We start from the raw sequence: 20,697 nt of genomic DNA on the forward strand, positions 1-20,697 counted from the left end.
GGAGCATGAATGCCTCATGTGGCAGCACTACTTTGCCCTCTCTCTTACAAACCACTTATTGTCTTGGCCTTTAACAACTGTAAAACTGGCTGTTAGAGATGGGCAGGAAAGATTGACGGACTTGTTTACAGTTTCTGTGTTTCTGCTAATGGTTCATGGATTGACTGCCAAGTTTTCCTTGATGTGATTTTTATTTAATTTTTGGGGTGTGTGTCATATGAAGGTTGAGGGTGTCCCTCCTTCATATGTTTCTTCTCTTCCTCGCCTCAGGATAGCTCAGGACATTTTCCAGAAGCTACTGGAGCGCAACTACCTTCTGACAGAGACAGTGGATCAACTGAAGTGTGAGAACTGTGCACGGTTCCTGGCTGACCGCTTTGTGGAAGGCATCTGCCCCTTCTGCAACTATGAAGAGGCCCGTGGGGACCAGTGCGACAAATGTGGCAAACTGATCAATGCCACTGAACTTAAGGTACTGCCACCCATATGGTCCTGGGAACCTACATACTTAGCATTTCTCTTTATCTTTGTCTTGGATTGCTAGAAATAATGGTGGAATGTGTCTCATTTGCACCATGCTAGGCTAGCACAGATTCCCCACCACCCATCTCCTCCCCACAGAATCCGGCGGGGCAGGCCCAAGGTCCTTCTCTTTTTACAGAAGTAGATGAACTTTGCAGGCATAGGAGAGCCCTCAGAGTGATTTAGGCATACCAGATTGGCTTAATCCAGGGGTTTTTGTGCAGGGCACCATAAAGTATTATTTTTTTGAAAAAGAAAAGGTACCTTATTTTATACCAGAATTGAAATCAATTCTGAGGGTACATATCCTGCCAAATTTCAAAGTGATTAATAATTTAATAATTATTTATTTATACCCCGCCCATCTGGCTGGATCTCCCCAGCCACTCTGGGCGGATTTTCCCTCAAGGGAGATTTTACTGTTTTGGATTGTGTACAATTGGAATTTAGGAGTGCAGGTGATGGTGGGAATAAAGAGCATGGATCCCCAGAAAAGACTGGGGTGGGGGAAATGTTACACACACACACACACACACACACAGAGAGAGAGAGAGAGAGAGAGAGAGAGAGAGAGAGTGAGTCCGCAAGGACCCTGCTTTCAAAGGGAAGAAAGTGATATTTCTGTTGATTTGCATAGGAAAATTAATGGTGGTGGAGGAAATAGCATAGATCCATGCGAAGAACAAACATAGTTATTAATCTTTACTTCAACATCCTTTCCCCAAATTGCTGTTCCCTGGAAAACAATTCATTGATTAAAACCTGGGCTTGTCAGTCAGAACAAGGGGAGGTGCAGCCAATAATAACTTTCCAGCACACATGAATTTGCATGTGTGGCGGTCCTACATATGGGCTTGGTACTACTTCCTACATGTTGTTTAATTGCTGGGCTTAATGTCAAGCATACCATGGCCTTGTCTTCTTTCCATCCTGGCAGAAACCAGTTTGCAAAGTCTGCCAGGCGACCCCTGTGGTGAGATCCTCCCAGCACCTGTTCCTGGACCTGCCCAAGGTGAGTCTCTCTTGTTTTACTAGTGTCTTTAAAGGACAGTACAATGTACATGTGATGTACAGTTTGCTTAGTGTTGTTAGCAATCATAATGAGCCCTAGACCTTATGACATTACACCCAGGATCCCCATTCACTGTCTCTGATCTTCTCACCTTTAGCTAGAAGAGAGCCTGGAAAAGTGGCTGTCTGTCTCTCAGTCCACTGGGGACTGGACCCCCAATGCAAGATATATCAGCCGTTCCTGGATCCGTGATGGGCTCAAACCACGGTGCATTACTCGAGACCTGAAGTGGGGCACACCAGTCCCTTTGGATGACTTCCGTGACAAGGTGAGTGATGGGGTAAAGGCCCAGGGGGTCAGTGCTTAATCCTTTCATGGTCTTGCTGAGTGCTTGTTCTTATTCTGTGGTCCAAGGCTTTTTCTTTTTGAGGGGCACCACAGGAAAGACAGTACTATTTCAGCAGGATGGATCAGGGCATTGGGAGTTCTAGCAGGTAGGGAGTCTAGAGGCAAAACAGCTTAGTGTCAGTGGTGCCTGGAGAAAAAGGAGGGCATTGTAAAAGGAGCCCAGAAAGCTGTCTGGGTTGTGTCTGTCGGTTATCTGAACGTCTAAAATAACCTTCTCAATTGTATTATTCATTAGTAACTTCATATTGCATTTGCCAGTCAATCAAATGCTTTCTAATTCCAATCAAATTTATTCATACTTTGACTTAAACTTGTCGTTTTGCTAATTAACCAGAACTTATGCCTGTAGCTTAATTATTGTTTCAACCCTTGAAACCAATGGTACAGCTCTAGAATGGTCAAGTGTTGTTGACTCATTTGAGCATGTGCAGAATACCTACAGTTCACCACTGAAGAATCAGCAGACACTCTCCACATAATTGGCATTGTCTTAAAGGTTTGAGCTGTGGCCTGCCCTGTTTTAGAAATTAAGCATCAGTATGGCCTTCCATACTTCAAAAAATAAGGATTGAAAATATGTGTATGAGCAGATGTGTCAAATTTCAAGTGAAATGTTGGTTGGGAAAAGTTCAAAGGCAGGATGTTACTGGAAGTCTAGCCACTCCGGTCTCTGAAAGTGCTCCCTTGCCTGCCTTCTGTGAACCATCCCCTCATGTTTTCCCTGCCCCCTTCTCTCTCTATAGGTGTTCTACGTCTGGTTTGATGCCCCCATTGGCTACCTGTCCATTGCAGCCAATTACACTGACCAATGGGAGAAATGGTGGAAGAACCCAGAACAGGTGATAAGCTTGTTAGTTTTGCACACTTGCCACTGTAGCTTGGTCTCTTTCACAGAAGGAATAAGACCGAGAGATCCCTTCCAGATAAGCTCATTTTATGTAAAGGATGTACAGTAGTTTTCTCGTGTGTGTCTTCAGTCTAGAATCCAGGCAGATGTTCTGTCTGATGGTGTATCAGAGCACTGGAGATGGGGTGGGAGCATGTGTAGGACCCAGGGTGCCTGTGATTATCCCATCCTCAGGGGCATCTGTGCTTCTGTAGCACCCCTCCAAACAAATGCCCTTTAGACTAGTCAGCCATTTGGGGCAGCACAGAGTGAGGGGGTTGTGTGACTTAACCATGCAGTCCATCTCCTGTTTCTCTTCAGGTTCAGCTTTATAACTTCATGGCCAAGGACAATGTCCCCTTCCATAGTGTTGTGTTTCCCTGTTCGTTGCTGGGTACTGGGGACAGATACACGCTCGTCAACCATCTTATTGCAACAGGTACTCTGTGTGTGAGAGTTGGCCCCACCTGCCGCTCTTTCATTTCCAAACCCTGCTGGTTTAAGCTAGACTATGTCACAAAAAAGGTTGCCTCTTATGTGGCCTGGAAGCTGTAGTGGAGCTATTGAAGTGGGATTTGAGCAAACCTTTAAAACCCCCTAAGAACATGAGTCCTGCTGGATGATGCCAAAGGCAGTGGCGAAGCAGATCCCTATGGGAAGCCCGCAAGTAGGACCCCTGAGTCCAACAGTGCTGCACCCATTTCCCCATATTCAGAGGCATATTCAGAGGTGAGGTAGGGACTTCCCCTGCACGCAGAGATTGAGCTGACAAGACCAATGATGGGTCCCATGGTCAAGAAGGCAGTTTCTGCATGTGCTGTAGAGGGAAGTGAGGGACAGATAGAGGTCTTCAGTTTGAGAAGGTAGCCCACCTAGAAGGAAAATTCTGATCCTAAAACTCTGCTGACTTGTGGGATCTCTTTGGGAGAGGAAAGGACTGAGGAGTGGAGGCCCTAAGAGGGTTGGGTGGTGCCTTTTAAGCCTCCTTCCAGCAGCTCCTGCAGCCAAGCTGGTGCCAAACGTATTGCTCTGCTTTCCTTTGGGCTACGTTAGTGAGGCTGAGAGTGGGGTTTTGTTGTCTGAGCAACCCAGGACCTCCATAAACACTGCCCAGACTTGTGCTCCAGGGAGGTCACTTGGGTTCTGCTACCACAGCAGTTTGACTTTGCCCCTGGAGGCACACTCCATTGTCGCTTAAGACAGACGATGCCAACCAACTGCCTCAACACTGGAAGGAGAGCATAGACATCGTGGCTGGTAGTCATTGAGAACCTTATCCTCTGTGAATTAGTTGAAACCTCTTTTAAAGCCATCACTTAATCTTCCTTTCTGCAGAGTACTTGAACTACGAGGATGGCAAATTCTCCAAGAGTCGTGGTGTGGGGGTCTTTGGAGATATGGCCAAAGACACGGGCATCCCTGCAGACATCTGGCGCTTCTACTTGCTCTACTTGCGGCCTGAGAGCCAGGATAGTGCCTTCTCCTGGAATGATCTCATGCTTAAAAACAATTCAGAGCTTCTCAACACCCTTGGCAACTTCATCAACAGGTAATGGGGTGAGGAGGGAAAGAGTCATTCAAATCCACAGTGAAACTAGAACATGGCAGCCTGGTGGTGCTGGTGGTTGTTGAGAGGAACAGGATTACGAATGTATGTCAGATAGTTCATATAAAGAAAAGGAAAGCAGGTAATTTACCCAACACATGGTTTGTTCAGTGGATTTGTACTTATGTAATGGATACAGATCTGTTCCCACCCCTGGTTGGGAGATACTGCTTTGTACACAGCCTGCAAACTCCTTCTGTTTTTCTTGTATCCAGTTAGAAATTTTAAGTGATCTGCCTGTTCATTAGCCATACATTTATTGCATGCAAATCATTGGCTTCACAGCAATCAAAAAGCAATACAACCATCAAATCATTACAATTAGTCTGGTTTTCTGTAAAATAAAATGACTATGCCAGAACTTTAGGATTTAATAGCTTACAATAAAATTTGTCCCTCATCCCTCTCTCCTCTGTCTCTTTCTCTCAGAGCCGGGTCCTTTGTGTGCAAATTCTTTGGGGGACACGTCCCCACCATGGAGCTGAGTCAGGATGACAAAAGTCTGTTGGTTCACATCACTCTGGAGCTGCGCCAATACAACCAGTTGTTGGAGAAGGTCAAGTACGTCCTTAGGACCTGGCATGTGCCATCAGCCTGAGGGCCTTGTTCCATCCCTTGTTTAGACAAGTACTGAAAAGGCTCTTCCCAGTCACAGGCAGCAGAACGTTGGCTAAGGAGATCATCTCCAGATTGGCTCTGAACATGTGAATTAGTTATATCTATATCTGTCTCTCTCATGAGCATCCTTTCATTAACTGCAAGTAAATGCATGTGGAAGAAATCTTCACTTCCAGAGTTCTACTCGCATTGTGTTAGATGCTTATTTCTGGTTATGTATCTGTGTGTGCTTCTTATCCCATGCCTTTTTGAGAGGCAAAACTGACGTGTTAAGATTAAGGTAGAGATAAAGCAATGAAAAAGCAGGCTCTGTCACCCTTGCAAATAACTTGACAAAATTTGATAACCTCCAAGATGTTTTACTAGTCTGCTTGTCCGCATGGATCTGTGTTAGTACAGTGGTGCCCCGCAAGACGAATGCCTCACAAGACGAAAAACCCGCTAGACAAAAGGGTTTTCCGTTTTTCGATGCGCTTCGCAAGACGATTTCCCCTATGGGCTTGCTTTGCAAGATGGAAACGTCTTGCGAGTCTTGCGATTTTTTCCGCTCCCCCCCCCCTTTTTCTAAGCCGCTAATAGGCTTTTAGCCGCTAAGCCGCTAAGCCTTTAATAGCCGCTAAGCCGCTAATAGCCTTTTAGCCGCTAAGCCTTTAATGGCCGCTAAACCGCTAATAGCGCTAAGCCGCTAATAGGGTTGCTTCGCAAGACGAAAAAAACGCTAGACGAAGAGACTCGCAGAACGGATTATTTTCGTCTTGCGAGGCACCACTGTATTTTGTGGTAGTCTGAGGGTTTGAAAAATGGGGGGGGGGGACCAACAGCTGATTTACAAAAATAAAATTAATCTGCATAGTTACCTGGAGGTTGTTGTTAAGTTGCCCCAGGTATAAGGCAAGTGGTTATTTATGAGCCCTGGCCCCTTCTAGCAGCTAGGGCGAAGAGGAGACTGCTACATTTTCTTCTTCCCTGGTTTGGCTCCTCCTACAAATTTCCTGTTTTTCTCCTGCAGGATCCGTGATGCCCTGCGCAGTATCCTAAACATTGCTCGCCTTGGCAACCAGTATCTCCAGGTCAATGAACCCTGGAAACGGATCAAGGGCAGCGAGGCTGACAAGTGAGTCTCTGCTTCGAGGAAAAGGCTGTTTTCTGACGGTGCCCTCTAGTCAGACCAGCCAACTCAGCAAAATAATGTCTCCCCCTTTGCTCTGAGCTAGCTACCAGTGCTTTATTCTGGTATATAGACTGCCACCTCCTCTTCTTGGCTTCTTCCTCCCACAGGGAGGAAACATCATTTCATCTTCCTAGGAAAATTAACAAGCATCATTTCATCTTCCTAGGAAGCAAGCAAGCACAGTGATAGGGGTAGCCGTCAACATTGCATCCTTGCTATCTGTTATCCTGCAACCCTACATGCCCAGTGTGAGTGCTGCAATCCAAGAACAGCTGTGCATTCCTGCTGACTACAACGTGGTGACCAACGACTTTGTCTGCACCTTGCCTGCTGGGCATCAGATTGGCACGGTAAGTGCTGGGGAGAGGAGGCCATATGGCTTGTGCCAGAACTGTGGCTAAAGTCTTTTCCGAGCTATGACTGAGGGCCAGTTATCTCCAATGGCAGATGAGATGGTAAACCTGTTTCTTGGCTGTACCCCATCAGGCTTGTATAACAGAATGCTCCTCCATTAAAAATAAGATATAATCCCAGCACTTAAATAGCTAGCGTGTTTGGGAGAGAGATCACTGAGTTTGGGAGCTAAAAGGAATGCCACTACTGTAATGGGCTTTGTGTGGGGCCATCCTGGTGTCTGGTCCAGAAGCTGCGGCTGGTGCAGAATGCAGCAGACAGACTGCTCATGTTAACATGTTGCCCTGCTCTATGTTACCTCTCCCTCAGGAGGCTGTGGGCTCTCCTTCCTTGGAGAGTTTTAAGCAGAGGTTGGGTGGCCATCTGTCATGGCTGCTCTAGCTGAGATTCCTGCATATTTAAAAAGAGATGATAGTAAAACTAACCTACAAGCAGGGGTAATTTCTTGAGCAACAGTTAACAGCAACAAAGGAATTGAAAGGAGAAAAATAGGGTTGGAAAATCAACAGATATCAGGAAAGTAAGGTACATCTAGAATGCCACGGAGCTTTGGGTTGGGAAGTCTGTAAAGAAATTTTGTATGATGGAAAGTGTATGATGTATAAATAGAAAAAAGGAAAATATATCAATAAAAATTAAAAGAGGAAAGGATAAAGTTATTGTTCCTCACTTGAAGTTTTTTGAAAGTTACATAATATAACACAAATAGAAATCATTAAGAGTGCAGCAGTTGACTATGTGATAATTTTGTAAAATGGATTGTAATAGAAATGAATAAGAACCATCGGGACCAGCACATGGGAAACCTCTTAACGAAATTGCATTAATTTGGAATTAATTTGTGTAATGGGGTTAAAATTGGAAAATCAATAAAAATAATTGGCAACAAAGAAACGAAAGTGAAGTTCTGCTTTGTCATCCTCCTACTTACTTCTAACTGTTACTACTTACAAAGTTACAAACTTTTCTCTGCAAACATAGGGACTAGATGCTTAGACGCATTTCTTGGGATGCCCAGTACTCTCAAAGTAATCATATAGAATGCACATAACACGTGCGTGGGACAAGTTCACAAAGGATTCTGTGGACCCACCTGTCTCCTTAATTTCCCACCAGGTGACACCTCTATTCCAGAAGCTGGAGACAGAACAAATTGAAAACCTGCGGAAGCGCTTTGGTGGTGGCCAGGTAAGGAAAAGCAGCTGAGCCAATGGATGTAGAGCTCCTCTGGGAGAACCTCATGCAATGAGTGGGCAGAGTAAGTGTTTAGTTAAAATACAAAGGGGGAGTTACAGGAGCTCAGAGAAAACAGAATGGGACTGTGGAGAGCCTCTGCTTTCAGGCTTGAGTGTGGGGAAAGGAACTGATCAAGAAGAGGGCACTTCAACGTGCATTGCTCAAGAACTGCTAGGTGAGCTTGACTGCATTCCTCATAATGTTGCCACAGCACTCCTGAGCTTGTAAGCACTCCAGTTCCACCTACCTGATTCATGATGATGAACTGTTTTCAAAGAAGCTGACAGAAATTGTACCAGCTGCACATCTGTGGAGAGTTCCACATTCTTGGAGCCACCACGAAAAAGGCCCTCTCGTGATATCCCCATACCTTGCTGGGCCTCTGAGAGTAGCAGAATGGCCAGAGGATTAACTGGAAAGCTACTGAAGAAGCACATCCATTTTACAAGTTACTAAAACTGCCACAGCGGGTGGCGCTGTGGGTTAAACCGCAGAGCCTAGGGCTTGCCGATCAGAAGGTTGGCAGTTCGAATCCCCGTGGTGGGATGAACTCCCGTTGCTCGGTCCCTGCTCCTGCCAACCTAGCAGTTTGAAAGCACGCCAAAGTGCAAGTAGATAAATAGGTACCACTCCGGCAGGAAGGTAAACAGCGTTTCCGTGCGCTGCTCTGGTTCACCACATGACCCAGAAGCTGTACACTGGCTCCCTCGGCCAATAAAGCGAGACGAGTGCCGCAACCGCAGAGTCGTCCGCGACTGGACCTAACGGTCAGGGGTCCCTTTACCATTTTTAAATCTATCTTGTACCCAGTAGCAGATGTGGGGGGGAGGTGCTTACCTGACCTGACAGGTGAGTCGTTGCTGCTTACTGGGAGGCAGGGAGGATGGCATGATGCAAACACACTGGCAGGAGTACCAGATTAGCTCAGCTAATGCAGTTGCACCATGTCATCCTCTCTGCCACCTCACTACTCCCAGTAAGCTGCAGCTACTTGCCTGCTGGGGGCCAGAAAAACACTTCTGCTCCCCTCTGTTCCAAACATTTCACAACTGCACTCTCTCAACACAGTAATTCCCAAACTGTGTATCAGAGCAGCAGAATGAGAAAACTGCTTGTGTGCCTCAGGAAATGAATGAATTTGCTGGAAAGGCACCTGAGAGCCCAAAGCACTCCTCTACAGAGGAGGTTGCCCCCAGCACTTGCTTCTTCTGGCCACACCTCTTTCCGGTCAGCTTCTGCAAAAGGCAGGTCATTCTGCCCTGCATGAGGTGCGGGATTGGATCATTTAGGTTTGTTGGATGCATGGGCAAAGCAGAGTTGTCTTACCTCAAGGAAATCTGCCTGTCATCTCTGCGTGAGTCAGCAACTTCTACAAAGAAATGGATTTTTGTGAGGGTACCTCTTTCTACCCTTTCACACTCTGAAGGTAAAGACTTGGGGAGACTCGTTCTGACATCTCCCGTTTCGTTCTGCCTAAGTGACTGTCTCAGGGGAAACTGTTCCAATGCTTTGCACCCTTTTCTGCCTCTCTCCCTTAATATTTTGCTTTGCACCTATGGTTTAGTTCCTAGGCTGGTCATCTACCCAGCAGCCACAAAATGTGTCTGTTGGCTGGATGCAATTGGATTCTGCATCCCTAGCACTGGCAAGCATCTCTTGCCTCCCCCTTGGTGCTTTTATTTTTAGCGTGTATATAGAGCTCTAGGCTACTTGCAAAGTTCTTTCCTCTGCTGTGGCACCTAATTGCTTCTCTCTCTCTGCTCTTCATGGCTGTGGTATCGTATCCTTTTGTGCTTTTTCCAGTTTGAAGACTTCCCTCTGAATTTGAAGGTAAAACGTGTTCTTCCTGCTCACCAGGAGTGGTTTTGAGGTTTAGGAAGGGCTCTCCATTGATCTAACATTTGCCTGGCTATCCTCCAGTCAGACAAGCAATAGACATTGTCAGAATTCAAGGATACATTTCAACCCGGGAAAAGCCAGTGAGAAGGGTGGCAGGTGGAGAATTCTAGAGGGCTTGAGGCTCCCCACCACCTTCCCCTATGTGCCCTCCAGATGTTTTGGACTACAGCTCAGCACTAGCCACAGGCCGTGCTGACCAGGGCTGCTGGGAGTTGTAGTGTGAAACAACTGGAGGGTGTCAAGTTGGGGAAAGGCAGTTCTCCAACTTTTGTATATATAACCTTTGCTCTCCAGTACATGCTTCACTTTTCCCCACCTTAAGGACAAGTTCAGTCAAATTACAAGGGACATTTTGTTTTCCATCATCTGAGTTTCACTCAGCTCTCACTTCTGATTCAGATTTGACCCATCCACATGTGTGACAAGAGTGTAAATTTCCTCTGTTGCTTAAGCAAGGCGTTTAAGCCATCTGTATCTGGCTTGAGAGGCAAAATGCATGGCATTTATCAAAGCAGTCAGGGTTGGATCACATGATTTCCTATTCACTGCCTCTAAGCCTGTTCATTGCTTATTTTCTGGGAACAGCTACCTACAACTATGAGTATCCTTCTTACCCTACTGGGCAAAAGGGCACTGGGAGAAGATTGAGAGCTTATCACCAGTGGTACCTTAATGGACATGCATGTATCCTGCATGTGTGTCTTCTCCCCCCCCACACACAAGCAGGAACAGTGCAGTTCACCTTTTCAGACTTTGGTGACTCTTTGCCTGTGCCTGCCACTAATTGAGCTTCATCTGAGACCTATACTAAAGCAGTTCTGCTTATCCTTGTCTCCTGGATGCTAAGCTGCTGAAGCCTGTTATACTGCCACTCATTTAGATTTATTTCTCTTCCCCCTCCTCCCCTTCAAGCAAAAAGTTGTAAAAGGTGAGCAGGCAGTAGGAACAAAGGAGCTTCAGGAAGAAGTAGCCAAACAGGTAAGGTTGCACACTCTGCTGTTTATAGTTTTTAATGTTTTTGTTTTTAATGAACCGATCAGCCCAACTGCACAGCTAGAACTACATGATTATCTCTTTAATGGCAAAGTACTTGTGGCCAAGCAGTTGCAGCCTTGCAAAATAACTCAGGTTCTTCCCTACCCCGATGCCCTGTAGTTCCCATCAGCCCTCCTTGGGCTAGCCAAAAGGTCAAGGATGATGGGCGATAAGAGTTCGAAACATTAGGAGTGCACCAGGTTGGGGGAGGCTGCATTTTAAACATTTTTAAAAATGGCTTGTGAACTATTTTTAAAATAGTTTCCTATCCCATGCAGTAATGAAGAGCACTGGCAACCAGCAAACACACATGGTTCACTAAGGCACAGAAAAGTGATAAAATGGAGCAAGATTTGCTGACAGCTTTAGTCTGTGTTTACTGAGGCTTTATTCACAGCCTAATAGCCTTGTAAAATAGAGGCAGTGAAAGGTGTGGCTTGGGACAGGCAGAGAGAGCTCTAAGGGTTGCAAAGTCCTAGAGGGCCACATTTCATTGAGGTTCCCTCCAGAAAGAGTGAAGTTCCACTTAGAAACAATGACTGGTATAAGCATCAAGCATGGGTTGCACTAGCTGAAAATCACTTTCTGCAAAGCAATGCTATTTAATTTGATTTGTGTTTTCCTTAAGTATTACACTGGGGGGGGGGGGGACCACACCATCTTGCACTAGGCCTGGAAACAGGAGTACTTGTATCACGAGGGCAGAGATGGCATAGAGGCAAGGCAAAAGCCACCTTTATAGAAAAGTTAAGGAGGCAGCCTGCGTTACTTGGGATGAGGGATGCAGTAAGGCTGACAGGACAATGCATTCTACAGAGCAGCATGTCGGCTGCAGGTCCCAACTACTGTAACTTGCAGTCTTTCAGGACTCTTCCCTTGCAGGCTTCACCCTGCTTCCTGTTTGTGCAAGAGTGCAATATTTTACCGCTCATTTCTCTTTCTAGGATAACTACGTGCAGCAGCTGAAGGCTCAGAATGCTGAGAAGAAGCAGGTTGATGCTGCAGTCTCAAAATTAGCAGAACTACAAAAGCAGCTCAACTTGGCTGAGGGAAAAGCGAAAAAGAGAAAGTGAATTGTCAGGCAGGCAGCATCTCTTGCCCAGACACTTGGCTCATTGTATTTCAGCAATGGGAGAGTTTCTCACTTTTTCACAACATTAAATTATTTTGCTGTAGCCCCTTTTCCTATTTTGTAATCCCATTTATGAAAAATTCAGAATCCTTTGAAATGTTTTGATTATATGGTGAGAAATAAATATTTTATTGGTTAAATACATACTGTACCTATAAATGCAAAAGCTATTATTGGACTCATACATACATGCTTTTTCTCGCACATTTTTCTTCACAAGTGAAGTGGTGGTGGTGGTGATGTTAAGAACAAGCCTGGTTGGCAGAGGCAGTTTCATCCAAGATGGCTCTCCTCTGGTATATATAGCCTGGCACAGTCTAGTTGCATGATCACCTTTTATATTTCAGTTCAGCAAGGCTGGCTCACTAAACCAGAGTAGAAATAAGCAATCTGAGTCCCCCATAAGGTAATGTTGCAGAGTTAGTCTGTGGAACAGCCCCGGCCTACCAGGTGATGGTAATGTTTATTGTATAGAAAAGTGCTTGACACTTTCTTTTTTAAAGTCATAGATGCTAAAGCTGGGAGCAGTGAAGCATTGCTCTGTTTGGTCCATGGCAAGTGAGTCATCAGTACAGGAAGGAAGTTCTCCAGATCCATTAAGTCTTTAGGCTCACCATACGCTGGATAAGTGCTGCTCTTGTTGCTTCCACCTCTGCAGTCAAGCGCTCTATTTCTTTCTGGAGGTGCTCATTGTGGGCCATCAGCTCGGCCACTCTGCGCTCATTCTCCTGCTCCCGCTCTCTGCCCCGCTGCCTCTTGCCTCCGTGGGGCTGTCCACCATGCTTCCTCTTCCGGCTAGTAGACACCCCCTCATCATCATCTGTCCCAGTCTGCACTGGGGAACTGTGGCTGGAGTCTGACTCGGCAGGTCCCGCAGGCTCCTCAGCTAGCAGTTCCAGGAGTTGAGCTGTGAGATCAGGGTCCAGCTCACAGTTTCCAACTGCTTCACTTCCACCGGGCTCCAAGGGATTGGAAGCATCCAGGTTCCACAGCAGAGCAGTACTGTCAACACCATCAAACTCCTTCTGTAGGAAAATGGAAAGATGGTGAGAGCTACTATTTGCCTTCACCTCCTAAAGCCAGTGTGATCCCTAGCCTACAAAGACCAGGGTTCCTGATCCACCTTCACTGGGGCAGCCTTGGACTTGTTGCTGCCTCACAAGGTTGTTATGATTAGAAAGGGGGGGGGGGAGTCCCCTGAGCTCCTTGGAAGAAAGCATGAGAGATACAAATGGGATTAGGTATTCATGCAACCAAATATGCACATTTATTTGCTTTACTTTTGTCTACAGAAAGCAGTTTCTAAGCTATAATAGAAACTACAGTGCACACCTAAGAGCACAGAAAGAGGTATGTATTATCTAGGGAAGCCAGTCTATAGGCAACCCCCCCCAAAAAAAACCCCACTAATGGGCATGTGAAAGGTGAATGACACAGCATAAAAGATAAGGCTTGACAGCCCATCTGTGTCATGTGGAGTAGTTGGTATTGGACACCCCCACCCCATCAATTCCTGAAATATCTACCTCTTCTGCATGACAGGATTTGCTCCAATGTTTCTCTACCATCATTATGAATAGGCTATAGTGAAAACTATATAGCATGTTAAGATTATCAAATTTTTACCATAAGTGGTAAAACAGATGCTTGCCAGGTTCCCCAAATTTAAAGGTACCACACTAATTTTGTTTTTTCATGGGGGTTTTTTTAATGGTTTGGAAGGACAAGTGAAGCGAAGTGTGATACAGAGCCAATGGAAGAAGAATTAGAAAACTCTAAGAGGGAAATCTACCCACCTCTGGGATGCTGTACACAAGAGACATACAAGATGCTAGGAAAGTTGCTTTCCTCCGTTTTCTCACCTGCTCCTGTCCCCCTACTGGGGGGTCTGTCCTGCTGGTTACATCCAAGGAGAGCACCTCCTGCAAGTCCTCATACCAGGCCTCCAGCTCCCACGGGGGCACTGGGGTGCTCACGGAGAAGGGCAGTGATTCTGCCATCATGGTTCAGGTACAGCCAACACTGTCTGAAAGAAAGGAGGATGGGGTGTGTGTCAAGAGACCTGGGCTAGCAATACCAATTCAAAAGTGCACAGGGAGGATGGATGGGTGTGCAGAGCCCCCAGACCCCACGGAGTTGTTCTAGGTCAACAGGAAAACACAAGGAGCCCTGGATTTCATTACAAGGAGACCCCTATCCATTCGTTACCAAAAAAAAAGAAAAGAGCCCTGAAAATCTGTTTGTCATTGCTTTTTTATCCCACCATTCCTTGTAAGCCCCCTTGAGGTTCTCCCCCTGCCTCCCATTTTATCCAGGGATACCTTTTATCCCTGTGAATTAAGTCAGGCTGAGAGTGACTGGCCCAAGTCAGCTTCATGGCTGAATGGGGATTTGAGCCAGGGTCTCCCTGGTCCTTGACAATGAATGCCAGATAAAAAAGGGGCTATGCTATAGAAATGACTGGGTAGAGCATCTCCCCCATCCAGTTTCTGCCATTCAAACAGCACTAGCTTTCACATGGGAACAGGAAGCAAGAGGTGTGCTTCATTCTACTGGAAAGACAGCCTCCTATTCTGCACTGACAAGGAGGGTGGCTTGGCACCATTCTGTGGCCTAACCACACTGGGAGAGGTCTTAGAAAAAAAATCTTATGCAAGCACAGCACAATTAAAGGATTACAGGCCACCAAGAGTGCTGAGATGGATCAATACTACAGGATGGCTACTTTTGGTTCAGACCTTTTAGTTATAGAACTGAAAGAGCACAAAAGGTGTCACCAATTTAGAAATGATGTTGCTATTAGCTGTTTCGAAGCTATTTCATATTGAATGTTGATTGGGAATTCTAAGAAACCAAAAAAATAGAGCAGTTTTGAAAGGTTCAGTCTCATTTTGATTCAAAATGGTGTCCACAGGTATTCAAACATAGAATACCTTTCTCCTTTATCTCTGGAACCACCATGCAGAAATTTGATGATGATATCTCAGGTGGTGTTTAAATGCATCATAACCATAAAAACCACTTTCCAAAAATATAGATGAGTTCAGGAGTGACACTGGAAGCTCAGCCATCTTAAAACACAACTTACTGACTTGACAACTCCCTGAAGTACTCAAACCCATTCCAATTCAATAAATGTTGCTATTGGCTCAGTAATACTCCATTGTCTCTCAAAACAGACAGATGCCAGCCAATAGTCTTGATATGCACATGAAGCCAATGAAGCTTGTAGCCTACAATTACGATGTGGCTACACTCCTATGGTGGGGAACCTGTAGTCCTCCATATGCAGCTCCCATTGTCGTTGAACATCACTATGCTAGCTGTGGTTGATAGGAGCCCAATAACATCTGAACAGCCACAGGTTCCCCTTTCCCTTTTCTGGTATATGTACTTAAGAGGAAAACTCACTAAACAGTGGGGCTTGCTTCTGAGCAAAGATCACACTGTAGAAGTACACCATCCCTGAAGACTTCCACTGCCACATGTGCCTTACAGAGTTTTTGAAGTTACTTTCCTTATTCAAAGGATGTTTTTAAAACTAGTTTAGGAAACTGGTGTTTCTCTGCATGGCTGGCTACAGTGTGCACACCTCATATTCATGACCTTTCCTAGGGGCATAAGGTATCCTGCCCAGGGAGACCAGCACAGATGTTAACATCTCACTACCTTTCACACTGGAAATCTCTCATGCTGGAAATAAGAGCTGAGTCACTGTCACAAGACAGTCTGTGAGTGCCAAGCCAAGCATTCCTGCAGCCTCAGATGTTAAGCATTTCCTTTCTTTGTGGCCTTGGGGCAGGCTGGAACATGCCTTGAGTAGAAGTGCCATTCTTCAGTTGCATTACTCTCTGACTTGGTGATTATAACACAGACTAGTCTAGAGGAAGGCAAGGGGGCACGTGGCTCTTCAGTTGCTGCTGAACTACAACTCCCGTATTACCTTACTATTGGCCATGCTGGCTGGGGCTGATGGCAGGTAAAGAGTCCATCATCACCTGGTGGTGAGGGGGCCCCTTGCCTGCTAGAGGGCAAGGCATGGATAACCTGCTGAGCAATGGAAGTCATACAAATTCTTTTCTAGAAGCATGATACACAGTTGCTTAGTTATTTATTTTTTTAAAAAGATGTTTGTGTCAGCTGCTTTTCTCCAGGAGATGTCCTGGAACACAGCAGAAAACAGAAATGGTTTCTCCCTTGCTCTGAGATATAATCATAGAATCACGAGATAATGCTGATTAGGGTTTTATTTTACAGATTTGTCCCAGTGGAGGTAAAGCCTTGTTTTAAAGTATTACCTAACAAGACATTGTAAGGAATACTGTCTATTTTAAGATGCAGTCCAGACACAGGTTCCAGGGCTATGGCCTGAAGTACAGCAACTGAAACTAAACAAGGCGGAACCTAATTAATGCACAGATAGAATAATTCCCAGGACACAGCTAAATGCAACCTTGAGTTCGTTCCATCAAAGGAGAAAGCACCCTGCAAATATAGGGTTGTATCCAAAATCATGTGAGTGGACTCCTGCTTACAGAACCTCATCTCCTTCAGCCACCCCCCTCTCAAAACAACATTGCTCTGGTTCCCTCAGGTTTCACTTATGGTAGACCTGGGATGGCCAGAGCTGCATTCACATGAACAAAGGCCAGCCAACTCTAAATGTTCCTGCAATGGTTAAATAGGAACAGGTTACTTACTTGCATTGTTAGTTCCATGCACCCCATTCTCCCAATGCCCATTACATCCCACTGCATTTCTCTGCTTGGCTAAACAGTACCTGTTTGCATCAGTGAAGCTGCAGTCAGATACTGTGTCATAGAAACTGACAAGCTGTGACACAAACGTAATGAATGTTTACTCCGGAGGTTCAGCCCTACTTGAGTTCAACAGTCCTTACATCCAAGCAAAACAGGACAGCAGCCCCTTCATCCAAAGTCCAACATGTGTTGTCTAAATACACGGACTGCCTGTAGGAGAGCCGTACACCTCACTCTATGAAGTCTAAGGGCCTTCCTTTTTTGATTCATTGCAGAAATCAGAATAAAGTATTCTTACCAGTTTTCAAGTGTGATGGTGTATTAGGATGCGATTTTTCATTCGAAGCTGTGGGAAAAAGAGGAGAGACTTATTATTTTGACTACTGATGTCACCGCATAAAGATCTGATCTTGTTCCATTTCCACTGCAGAGGTAGCAGAGAGAAATATACCCAGGCAACACCTATCACTTTAAGCTATGCAGCAAGGTGGAATGGCGCTGTGGCACAGCCCTCTTACAGATTGTTTCCATCAGTTCTTAAGATACTGTACTGTGCTTTGCTTCTGTTTTCGAAGGGAGTGCCCATTGCTCTCACATGCTTGGAAACTAACTCCTTCCTTCTTCCAACCCCAGAGGCAAAGTAAATTCAAGAAGCGATGCACTGCATTGATCCCTTTCAATAAAGTAGTGTACCTAAGGGTCTCTGAAGTCTCGGTGTTCTGAAATAACAGAACCCGGCAGAATTAGAGACTGCCAAATGCAGATAACCCATGACTTTCCCCTTGTAATGGTTGTGTTATTGGCTGCAGCTGATACTGTGAAGTTCTATGCTCAGGCCCTTTTCGACAACAAAACTGAGGCTCAGTGATTTTGAATCATTTTAGAGTTATCACTCTTTATGCATCCATTGTGCAGCTGGGAGAACTATGAGAGAGAAATGTATTATGTTAGTATCCCACCAATCCAAAAACCTGGCACAGCATACAATTATTTCCATTGAGCTTTCTTTGCACAATAGGTGAGGCTGAGATAGTGACTGGCCAAAGGTCACCAAATGAACTTAACAGATGAGCAGAGGTTTTGACACAGGTCCAACTCTACCCACTGTATGGCACTGCTCAAGACCTTGGACGATCCAGGATATGGCCTCACAATTTTTTTAAAACCTATGATTTGTATAGAGACTACCTTTTGACAAAATGCAAAGGTCCTGAAATTAAGCTGCCTGAAATATTGTTTTAAGAAAATTGTCAGAAGGCCACTTATCTCTCTCTGTACAGAGACTTTACCCCCTATTTCTTCTGCAAGGGTCCTCTAGACAGATCAAAGGACACCCTGCACTGCCCCGAGTTGAAGAGCAAGGCAGCAACAGTGGCATGAACCCCACAGGAATGCAGCATGCACCAGGGATGCACCACAGGTTTTCATCAGCCCTGAGTGATGCAACAAACCACAAGAGTTGGGGATCGAGGAACTGTTATGCAGCCTGTTGGGGGAGAAAAGGATCCCCAAGGAGCCATGCGAACAGGCATTTCAAGTCATCCGCGTGCCCCAGCAGGCAGCTTTGCAGTCTTTTACAGGGGCTACTGCTTGCATAAATGAGAACTGAGGCATCCTGCTTCCCTCTCCTCTGAGGCACCCCTAAATTCTCACAGAAGGCAGGTTTTGTTTTCTAAACCCACAGAATGGCTCGCAGTGAAAAAGGCTGCGCTCCAACATCTCTTGGCAGAAACCAACAGTACGTACAGCTGTCTGAAAGGATGTAGCCTCAAGAGCGGGCAGAGAGCCCATAATTCCAAGCTATTTTAGCACACAAAACCAGTAAGTGTTTCCCTCTCCATGTTGGAAGTGAAGCGAACGAGGAAAATTTAGGGGGTTTGTCCACCACCCGGTACAACAGCTATCTTCCTTCCGTTAGCTCAGCAGATACAGTAACACTGAAATATATCAATGCCAGCAAAAGGCAATGGAAAAACAGGGCTCCCAGGACAATTTTTAAAATAAAAAGCTGTGCCCATGTTCACTGAATTCATTGCTAAACTTGCAATTCCCTCAGTTGTAGTATTTGGATTTTTGCTTAATGGGGACACCCTTCTTTACACATCAGCACCCCTAAAAACTACGAATAAAGCCTCTTCCATCTTTATTTTTTCATTCTCGCCCATCCAATGAAGCTTTTTGCTCTCTTTGTGTGGAGAGCGGGGTTGGGGAGAAAGCAAGGGCACAATGGTCTTTAGGGGCACCCAGTTAAAAGCAGAGTGCCCCATCCCTGCGTGTTTAGGGGGCAGGGGAAGCCACGCTGACTGGGGGCTCAAACTCTGAATGAAGTCCGGGCGGGGGCTATTTCCCCCCTTTCGCTTCCCAGTCCTAGGAGCGCGTTGGCAGCGCGGAGACACCCGCCTCAAAAAAGCAAGCCTATTTTTACTTGCGAAGCAGGGAGAAAGCATGGAACCAAGTTCCTTGAGTGAGCGGCGCTGGAGGTCCCGTTTTGAAACTACCCCCCCAGGCGCCCCCCCCCCGCTCCCCTCGCACCTTCCTCCGCGGCCCCTTCTCTCCCGCGATCCGGTCCCCCAGCTGCTGGCTTCGGCTCATCCTCCCCTCACGGCTCATTCTCTTCCTCGCTGCGCGGCTGCCGGCTTCCAACTGCCAGGCGCGTCCTCGGCTCAGGCTGGTCCTCTGAGCGCGGCCCCGCCCACCGCCCCCGCATGACGCAACCCTTGCGCCACCCGCGGCCAATCGGCGGCGCCGGCCCCCGCCTCGGGAGGAGCGCGCCCGCCCAACCGCCGCCGCCCTTCCGCCGCGCCCCGCCTCCCCAAGGGCGGGAGGTGGCGGAGACTGCCGCGTCGCCCCCGGAAGTGACTCCTCCCCTCCCCTCCCTCCCTCCCGTCAGGGTCACGAGTCTGAAGGAGGTGAGTCATGCGGGGAGGGTGATGCAACGTCCTGGTAACCGGCGGCGGCCGAGGCCGAGGCCCGAGCCGCGACCTTGGGCCTCTCAGGGCTCCTCTCACACCGGGCGCGCCTGGTTCCCTCGCCCCGCCCGGCCACCCGCGAACTGCCAGAGCGCCCTCAGAAAGGACTAGGCCGAGCTGCGTCGAGGAGGCCGGGCGGGGGGAGGGGAAGGACCGCTGGGAAAGCCTCGTGACGTCACGCCCCGCCCGCCGCTCCCTTAAAGGGCCAGGCCTCCCCGGGGAGGGAGCGGAAGCGGCGCCTGCGGGCCGCGCACTGGCCCGTCTGCGGCCTCCATGCGGAGCGAGTGACGAGTGACAGCGGCAACAACGACAAAATAATTCGCTGCTCGACCAGAGAAACCTTAAAGTCTGTTCACCGCCTCAGCTTTATGTAATAAATGCATAAATGTGCATGTGAATAAAACAACGGTTCTGGAATGGGGAAAAACCACATTTCTTTGTTTTTAAGGTGGTCACAGCAGGCGGCCATCTCAATGTGTGAGAAAGGAGGAGGAATACCTTTTAAAGAGCTGAATTCCGCCCGTGTACTTGTAGTCCTATTAAAAATAAAAAGTAACAATTTTTAAAAAAAATATTACATGCAAAGATCTCAGGGGGGTTCATGGTATAAAAATACAGAATAAAACCACAAAGTGCATAATAAGAACAAACCAATACCCCTACACACATTTAAAAGGATATAGAACTGTTTAAACAGCCCAAGGCTTGGTTGAAAAAGAACGTTTTTGCCTGTGGACTAACACTTTGTTCATAAGTGGGGGTTTTTACAAATCTAGTTAAATAATGCAGTGTTGCATTCCTAAAAAAGAAATTTCTAAACATGCCTCCAGGAGGAGGAATCTCATAAGAGGTAAAGAGAGGAGGTGGCCAAGTGCAGCCCAGTTCTAACAGTTTGATTTGCTTCCATGTAATGTGTTTTAAGATTTCAAATGACAAATTGTCGGACTTCTTATGAGCATGTGCACACCACATTAAGAGTATCCCACCCTGGTTATAGAGGTGGTGATGGTCTGGAAAGAGAGACATAAA

General features: G+C 46.5%; 2 protein-coding genes across 4 annotated transcripts in view; one reads left to right on the forward strand and one right to left on the reverse strand.

Moving 5' to 3' along the window:
* The window catches only part of MARS1 (methionyl-tRNA synthetase 1), a 24,299-nt gene extending 12,216 nt beyond the window's left edge, over positions 1–12,083 (forward strand). Inside the window, exons 10-22 of one of the 2 annotated variants that reach the window (XM_028721299.2) lie at positions 271–472; positions 1,460–1,534; positions 1,692–1,862; positions 2,686–2,781; positions 3,150–3,267; positions 4,164–4,377; positions 4,864–4,995; positions 6,062–6,166; positions 6,390–6,573; positions 7,754–7,825; positions 9,677–9,703; positions 10,685–10,750; positions 11,752–12,083. In XM_028721299.2, coding sequence (XP_028577132.2) covers positions 271–472; positions 1,460–1,534; positions 1,692–1,862; positions 2,686–2,781; positions 3,150–3,267; positions 4,164–4,377; positions 4,864–4,995; positions 6,062–6,166; positions 6,390–6,573; positions 7,754–7,825; positions 9,677–9,703; positions 10,685–10,750; positions 11,752–11,880 — 1,591 coding nt within the window. In that variant the 3' untranslated portion in view covers positions 11,881–12,083. The remainder of the gene's footprint in view (positions 1–270; positions 473–1,459; positions 1,535–1,691; positions 1,863–2,685; positions 2,782–3,149; positions 3,268–4,163; positions 4,378–4,863; positions 4,996–6,061; positions 6,167–6,389; positions 6,574–7,753; positions 7,826–9,676; positions 9,704–10,684; positions 10,751–11,751) is intronic. The other variant, XM_028721300.2, reaches the window with a different exon arrangement.
* DDIT3 (DNA damage inducible transcript 3) lies at positions 12,037–19,383 on the reverse strand. 2 transcript variants are annotated; one of them, XM_028721303.2, is made up of 4 exons: positions 19,232–19,383; positions 16,998–17,045; positions 13,802–13,965; positions 12,037–12,961 (listed from the first exon to the last, which is right to left on the reverse strand). In XM_028721303.2, the coding sequence occupies exons 3-4, from the start codon at positions 13,940–13,942 to the stop codon at positions 12,536–12,538; spliced, it is 567 nt and encodes a 188-aa protein (XP_028577136.2). In that variant the 5' UTR covers positions 13,943–13,965; positions 16,998–17,045; positions 19,232–19,383; the 3' UTR covers positions 12,037–12,535. The 2 variants fall into 2 exon arrangements, with proteins under 2 accessions (XP_028577136.2, XP_028577134.2); XM_028721301.2 differs by having other exon boundaries at positions 12,037–12,964.
* Between the last annotated feature and the right edge of the window lie 1,314 nt (positions 19,384–20,697).

This window comes from Podarcis muralis, chromosome 2 (genome assembly GCF_964188315.1).
Source record: "Podarcis muralis chromosome 2, rPodMur119.hap1.1, whole genome shotgun sequence".
Taxonomy (NCBI): domain Eukaryota; kingdom Metazoa; phylum Chordata; class Lepidosauria; order Squamata; family Lacertidae; genus Podarcis; species Podarcis muralis.